The sequence below is a fragment of the Meriones unguiculatus genome, chromosome 3 (genome assembly GCF_030254825.1).
Source record: "Meriones unguiculatus strain TT.TT164.6M chromosome 3, Bangor_MerUng_6.1, whole genome shotgun sequence".
NCBI classification, from domain to species: Eukaryota; Metazoa; Chordata; class Mammalia; order Rodentia; family Muridae; genus Meriones; species Meriones unguiculatus.
The window spans coordinates 23,958,684-23,965,845 of record NC_083351.1 but is presented as its reverse complement, the minus strand read 5'-3'; the positions used below and the strand labels follow the sequence as shown (position 1 = coordinate 23,965,845).

General features: G+C 55.0%; 1 protein-coding gene across 3 annotated transcripts; it reads right to left on the bottom strand.

Moving 5' to 3' along the window:
• Nucleotides 1–1,043: 1,043 nt before the first annotated feature.
• On the bottom strand, nucleotides 1,044–6,712 carry Gjb3 (gap junction protein beta 3). Of its 3 annotated transcripts, XM_060379517.1 has the most exons (3): nucleotides 6,545–6,712; nucleotides 6,057–6,358; nucleotides 1,044–2,577 (listed from the first exon to the last, which is right to left on the bottom strand). In XM_060379517.1, exon 3 carries the CDS (start codon nucleotides 2,541–2,543, stop codon nucleotides 1,734–1,736), a length of 810 nt encoding a protein of 269 aa, XP_060235500.1. In that variant the 5' UTR covers nucleotides 2,544–2,577; nucleotides 6,057–6,358; nucleotides 6,545–6,712; the 3' UTR covers nucleotides 1,044–1,733. The 3 variants fall into 3 exon arrangements, with proteins under 3 accessions (XP_060235500.1, XP_021500481.1, XP_060235499.1); XM_021644806.2 differs by lacking the exon at nucleotides 6,545–6,712 and having other exon boundaries at nucleotides 6,057–6,493; XM_060379516.1 differs by lacking the exons at nucleotides 6,057–6,358; nucleotides 6,545–6,712 and adding an exon at nucleotides 4,647–4,829.
• Between the last annotated feature and the right edge of the window lie 450 nt (nucleotides 6,713–7,162).

Sequence of the window (7,162 nt, the reverse complement as noted above, 5' to 3'; positions counted from 1 at the left end):
CCACCCTTCAGCACCATCTCACCGGGAAGCCAAGGCTGGCTTTGAGCTCATCATTCTCCAGCCTTGACTGCCCAAGAGCTGGGGCTCACCAGCCTCTTACTGCCATATCTATCCATCGTTAACTTAATTCGAATGTGTTGTGCTTTTTCTTCTGGGACCTTGGCTGATGATTGTATTGACGATAAGGCGGGGGTTCTTAATGTTCAATCCAAGTGCAGAGTGGGGGAATTATTGTAAGATGACGATCAGCCTAGCCCAGAGCCTGTTAAACCGTGTTGACTCACCCACCCCTTAACGGCCACAGAGAGCAAAGGTGAACCACACAGCCTGCTGTGTGTGCGAGGTGCCCCGACCTCTCTTTGCCCTTGCTGGCTGTCAGCCCACTCACTGGCTCTTGGCATTGGCTTTAACGGTCACTGAATGTTTCCTGAGGGTTAGTCTATGCTTGCAGAAAGCTCGGCTTCACATTCCGGTCTCCCCCCGGACTAGCACCTTGGGTTTAGATGGTCCCAAACTTTTTCTTAGGGCGTGTGTGAAAAAAGTTCAGGGGTGGAGGGGATGGACAGAGCTGAATGAATCGATGGCTGAGGCTGGGGGTGTGAGCAGCCTCTAGAGTGGCTACGTACTTACGCCACCGTGAGTGTATGTAAGTGAGAGTCTGAGCATCAGGGATTGTGTGGACACAGGGTGGGGAAATGGGCTGAGCGAGGAGGGAGTGTGATTTGTTTGTAAAGAGAGTGACTGAGTGTGCACAGATCGGTCTAACTTAGAAGGCTGGAGGCGCCCTCTGGTGGCCACAACTAGAATCCCAACGTGTGTGTCCATCCCCCACCCCCTTTTGCCAGTTGCCACCTGCAGCTCCACCCTTTCCCAACCCCGTCTTCAGCCAGACTGGGTCACAGTCCCTATCCCAGCTTCATCCCCAAGCTCCAGGGCTCTTTCCTTTCCCCAGGGCTGCCTCCTTTGACTTCAGGGAGCTGTGGGTGAAAGTTGGGGAGAATGGAGGAAAAGAACCAAATTGTATAAAACACAACTTTATTGCTTTGAAGGAAACTGGCTTGGATATGCTCCCATTCCATGCACGCCCCCAAGGTCCTGGCCACTGGGTGCAGCGGGCTGAGCACCCTGGTGGGAGGGAGAAGAGTCTTTGCTGCCTGAAGGTGGAGGTTGGTAAAGGGAGATCCAGAGGAGGCACGGGTGTCTCAAGCAGCTGGTATGACAAGACCTCCTGCCCCTTTCCACATTCGCTCTTTGGCCTCCAGAACATTCCACCTAGGAACCTGGGCAGCCTCTCATGGCTGAGTGGTAAAGACTCTCTTGGGCTGGCTGTCCCCAGTCCAGGGCCGGCACCCCTCCTCTGAGATGCCCAGTTCTTTTTGCTGTTGCTGTCCCTGCTGGAGAGCCCCCTCTCATTTCTCTCTTCCACCGTGTGTTTTCTGAGAGGGTGCCCCGTAGTCCCTTGGGAAAGGTAGAAGCCCTGCTTACCAGCCCAGCGCCAAGTAGACCCTTGCATGCATGTAGTCCCTTTGCTAATTTACATGTCTCTCCGAAGCTGGGTTTGGCCGGGCTACCTATACAAGGTAACCAGGACAGAGCCCAGCACCTACAAAAACGCCTGCCTCCAACAGAACTGGCTAGCTTAGTGAATTCAAAGTGGGGGGCCACTCAGCACCCCCAGGACCCCTCCCCCTCCAGCACCACCTCCCTGCTTCACCTCTCCTCCAGCACGTGGTTCAGATGGGGGTCAGGTTAGGTGCTGAAGCCTGCAGCGTGTTGGCTGGGCCTGGCTCCGTCTCCCCACTCTCCAGCAGCTTGTGGTGACAGCGGCAGGTGGAGGCCCGGCTGGAGGACTTAGGGGAGCTCACGCTCTTCGCAGGGTTGCCCTTGCTCAGGCCCCGCATAACCCTGTGGAAGACGAGGTAGCAGATCTCACAGATGGTGAGAATGATACAGACGGCCGAGGCGCCCACCATGAAGTAGGTAAAGACCTTCTTCTCCGTGGGCCGAGCGATGTAGCAGTCGACGATGTTGGGGCAGGGCACCACGCCGGCACACTGTACCAGGCGCGGCATGGTGAAGCCATACCAGAGCCTGTGTAGGACATACAGGAAGACCAGCTCAATGATGAGCTTGAAGATGAGGCTGAACAGGTAAGTCCACCACAAGCCGCCGTGTTTCTTGCCGGGGTGGCTGTACAGTTTGGGACAGTGCTCCCCGTTCTTCTGGCGGTGCTTCCGCTCCCGCTCCTCGCGGTAGGCTACGTGCAGGATGACCAGCATGGAGGGACACGTGACGAAGATGAGCTGCAGGGCCCAGAGGCGGATGTTGGAGATGGGGAAGAAGTTGTCATAGCACACGTTGGTACAACCGGGCTGCCTGGTGTTACAGTCAAAGTCCTTTTGCTCGTCACCCCACACGCGCTCAGCCGCCACCACGTACACCAGCACCCGGAAGACGAACACTACTGACAGCCAGATGCGTCCGAAGGCCGTGGAGTACTGGTTCACACCGCTCAGGAGGTCCTGGAGTTTTTTCCAGTCCATCGTGCCTGCTCAGGGCCTGGGGCGCTGTGCCCACCTGGGGGAGCAAGGGAGAGAACCGTTAGGCTAATGATTCGCTCGATGATGACTATTTATTAAGTTAAAAAATAGCTTTTGTTTATGAAGATGGGTGTCGTCATCCACGCATGCGCACATGCTGCGGAGTCCAGAAGAAGGTGTGCGGAGCCTGTGAGGATGGAATTGACAGCCCCTTAGAAAGAGCTCTTAACTGCTCAGCCATCTCTTCTGCTCCACCTTTTGTTTAAACAAATCACACACCTTTAATCCCAGGACTCGGGAGGAAGAGGCAGGTGGATCTCTGTGAGCTGGAGGTCAACCTGGCCTGTATAGCAGGTTTCAGGACAGCCAGAGCTGTATCATGAGAGAGAGAAAAAGAGAAAAAAAAAAGGAAAAGACTTTTTGCAAATTTTACTATGTAGCCTAGGCTCAGCCATCTCTCTGGTCCTCCATCAGAAAAAAAAAAAAAATCACAGCATAACCTAGGCTGGCCTAGAACTGTCGATGCGCCTCTGCCTCTTTTAGAGGTGTGGGCCACCACGCCCAGCACTCATTCATTTGGGTGGACTTTGTCAGTCGTCACAAGGATCCTGGAACTGAGGACTTTCATTCTTCCTAAGCCGTAGATGGACACTCAGGCTCACGGAGAATACGGAACAGGCCCAAAGTCACAGAACCAGACGGCAGTTGCCGACCAGCCTTTACTGCGAGCCACACACGAGCTCGCAGTGTTCGCAGTATTGGGAATCTCACCTAACCCTTTGGAAGGAGCCCTGCAGTGGCTCTGCTCTGCTCCCAACCTGTGGATGGAGAATCTGATAATCGCATGACAGTGATGGTAAAGCACTTAGAGCCCGTGATAAGTGCTGGTGACTCATTAATGCAGGGCACAGGGAAGCCAGGAAGTCACTGTGGAAGAGAGTAGACTTAGGCCCATGCTCTCCACTACCTTTTGATCCCTTCCTGAAGTCCACCCAAGACCACTGGTTTTTGTGTTTTCTTCCTTTTTCCTTTTCAGACAGCATCTCCGACTGGCTTTGGACTCTCTGTAGAGCCAAGCCAAGGATAACTTTGAAATTCTAATTCCCTATTCTCTGCTTCCTGAGTGCTGGGTTTGCAGTTTTATGTGGTATTGAGGCCAGAACCCCAGGCCCTAGCCACCCTAGGCAAGTCCTGAGCTACAACCTGAGCCACAAGCCACCATTTTTGAAAACTGTCCCCTCATCACTGTCTCAGCAGCATCCTGTGAGCTTGGGGTTTTGAGCCTGAGGAGAGTGAAACTGGAAGAGGAGAAAAGACGCTGTCAATGTTTTGTTTTGTCTTATGTGTATGAGTCTTGCCTGCACGTGTTTCTGCCCTTCGCACGTGTGCCTGGTGCTGGTAGAGGCAGGAATAGGGCATCGGATCCCCTGGGACTGCAGTTACAGACAGCCCACAGACAGCCGTGTGGGGGCTGAGCATCAAACCTAGGTGCTTTGGAAGAGCAGCTGGTGGTCCTAAATGTCTAGCCATCTCCCCAGCTCCAAGACTGGCTAACGTTGCACAGTCAATGGTGGAAAAGACAGAGAGAGAGAGAGAGAGAGGTTTGTGCCAGGTTTGTTTCCTGGGAAAGCACTAATTTCAGAGGATGTGCAGAGTCAGAGGGCTGGGGGACTTAGCCACCCTTAGCCGTGCTGTTAGCCGTGGTTTGTAGGGATGATGGGACCGGCCCTCTCCTCTTCCTCCTGGTTCTGGGTGACTCAGTGGGTGTGGACAGTGGGTTGGTGAGTGTACCTGGGATTGGCATGCCGATAGGGGCGTGAGAGAATGCACCTCTCCCCAAGCCTGTATGGACCTGAGAGTGCACCTGAGTGCTTTCGGGGCTGTTTGGAATGACTGCTAGACCACCATCTCGCCCCAAACTAACATCATCCGTGTCCATATTCCTGCCACAGCCTCCTCACCGACCTCTGAGATGTTCTTTGCACCCGCCGCATTAAACCGTGATTACATTCCTCCCTTGTTAAAACTCTTTACTGGCTCTCACTGTGCTTGCTCCCAACCCAGAGTCTCCAGCCCCCTCACCCGCACCCCGCTCCACACCCTTACCTTGCCTCTCTCTTCTCGGGACCTTGCCTCGATTCCTTCTGCCTGGAATGCTCTTCCTCTAAAGTTCTAACTGGCCGGCCCCTACTCGTTAAGGAGGTATCTCTGTTCCAACATCCCCTTAGGGGCTGCTCTCAAATTACTTCAGGTTTGGACCTGCCCCAGCCGGTTTGCCCGTGCTTCCTTCCTTCTCTTTCGGTAGCACCCAGTCTAAATCTGAAATTTAAATCTTGGTCATTTTTTTGTTTGTTTGTTTGTTTGTTTTTGTTCTCATCTGTCCTCTGTCTGTCCCAGTTCATGCTGAATGAGTAAACAGGCAAAAGCTGAGTTCTCCAGGAGGTGGTGGGAAGGCTGGGCAGGAGGGCAGAGGGCCAGCCTGGCCAGGAGCTAGACTGTAGTACTTCCTCAGTACGGCTGCCCTCCACAGGGCCTGCCTTTTGAGAATCTCAGTTCTGGACAGGATGTGGGGAACTGGGGAGCTCTAGTCCCCTGAAGCCCCTCATGGGTTTGGTCTTCGCACTGTCTAAACCCTCCAGGGAGAGCCAATGATTAGCACCTGGATTCTGACCTCCGTTCTGCCACTTACTAGCTGGGGGACATCCGAGAATTCAGTAATGTCACTAACCCTGTTCCTTATCTCTTATCTTGGATTGCGGCAAGAATCCAGGACTGTTCCCTCCCCAGCCTGCTCTTCCTGGGAAGGCTCAAGGAGAGTGAGGGGGAGGAGAGGGGTCCCTTCTACCTGGTACCCTCTAAGGATGCCCCCTCGGGAGCTCCCCTTTCTTGGTACAGACTGCCTAGTTCCTCCTGAGACACACCCGGGACAGACTCACCGGCTAACAATTTCCCGCCTAGCCCGTGCTGGGGACTGGTGGAGCCGGTTCTGGATCCCCTGTTGCCCCCCAATTCCAGCTGCCAGAACAACCATTTTTCACCCAGCTGCAGGACCAGGACCAAACTACGCCATCTCTTTCTTTCTACCCCCAACCGTGGTTGGCCCCAAAGGTATAGCTCCCCCTCTTCCCCCCCCCCTCCTAGTTTCCTTCTAATCCAGGCAGTTTGGGAGCTTGTGGATCAGTGACTGGGGGTGGGGGTAAGGGGTGGGGAGGCGTCCTTCTGTCAAACTTCTAGTGGCTGGAACCACCAACTGGTCCAGTGTGTGTGTGTGCGAGCACGCGTGTGTGTCTGTGTGCGTGTGCGTGTGCGTGCGTGTGTGTGTGTGTGTGTGTGTGTGTGTGTGTGTGTGTGCAGAGCAGGCGGAGTAGGGCTAGGGTGTCCCTCCACTGCCCTCTGCAGCACTCAACCCTCAACGTGGTCGCGTGGGCAGGCCCCAGTCCAGCCCAGCCCACTACGAGATGGCCATAGAGAGGGGCCCTCAGCCGCCCGGGGTTGTCACCCATTCCCGGTACTTACGGTCAGCGGTCAGCAGCGCTGCCACCGTGGGGGCTTGGCCCACGTGCCCAAGACCCACAGCAGAGAAGGAAGGACGGAGTCCGGAGCCCAAGCCAAGCTCTGTGGCCTCCTTGAGGCTCTTGGCCAGCACAGCCAGAGGCGGCGTGGAGGGGCGGCAGCAGGAGGAGATCAGAGCCGCCTCAGGGGTACAAGTTCTAATCCAGCAGTAGCTGTGTGGACCTGGGATCAGCAGGCTGCTTTGGGGAGCCTCCGCTTGCGCCTGCTGGTGCTTGGAATGGAGGCATTGGTGGCCATGGACAGGGCTGCAGTGACATTAGGGCGTGAAACACCTTGCAAACTGTTGAGTGCCGAGGCAGAGGCAGTAGGGATTGCAATAAACGACTCGCCTACTGCTGGTTACCACGGATACCTGTGCCCTGCCCATCTGGATCCCGACCTGCTGCAAGCTCTCAACCCTGCGTGCCTTGGGACACTCCCGGGGGCCTCACCTGCCCTGTTTCCGTCCTTGATGGCATTCTCCAGGGAGGCAGGTGTATCTTTGTGACAGTCCTGCAGGGCTCACACTCTGTGCGGGCCGCCGGAAGGGACGCAACCTGGAAAAGAAATCTCAGGGGTAAGGGTGGTGCTTGGAGCAATTTTGGAGGACCCAGTCTGTCTAAGGTTGTGTGAAGCAATAGGGGAGGCAGAGTTTGTGACTTGTGGAGGCCAGTGGTTGAGGGGCTCCTGGGCTGGGCTCGGGGGACCAGGACACTTAGTCTTAATTTGTGTGCATGGTTTGGGATCCTGAAAGCCCCTAGCATCCCAGGAACAGAAACTCAGGATTTCCAGGGGATCCCCAGATCTTAGTCACAATCTTGCCTGAGGCTTCACTGTCTAGACAGAGATGACTGTTGGCCCGACCCTGGTGACTATTCACCCCACTTACCTGGACTGTATCCATTGATGCAAAAGGCTTTAGGAGGCTCCGTTACTGTCACCTACTCCTACCCAGAGGGAAGCGCACATAAGCTGCTTCCCCTATGTGCTTCATACCGCCCATACAGTATGCAAATGAAGTACCTGACCGTGTCTACATTTAAAGGAGAAAAAGGAGACAGCAGTGATGT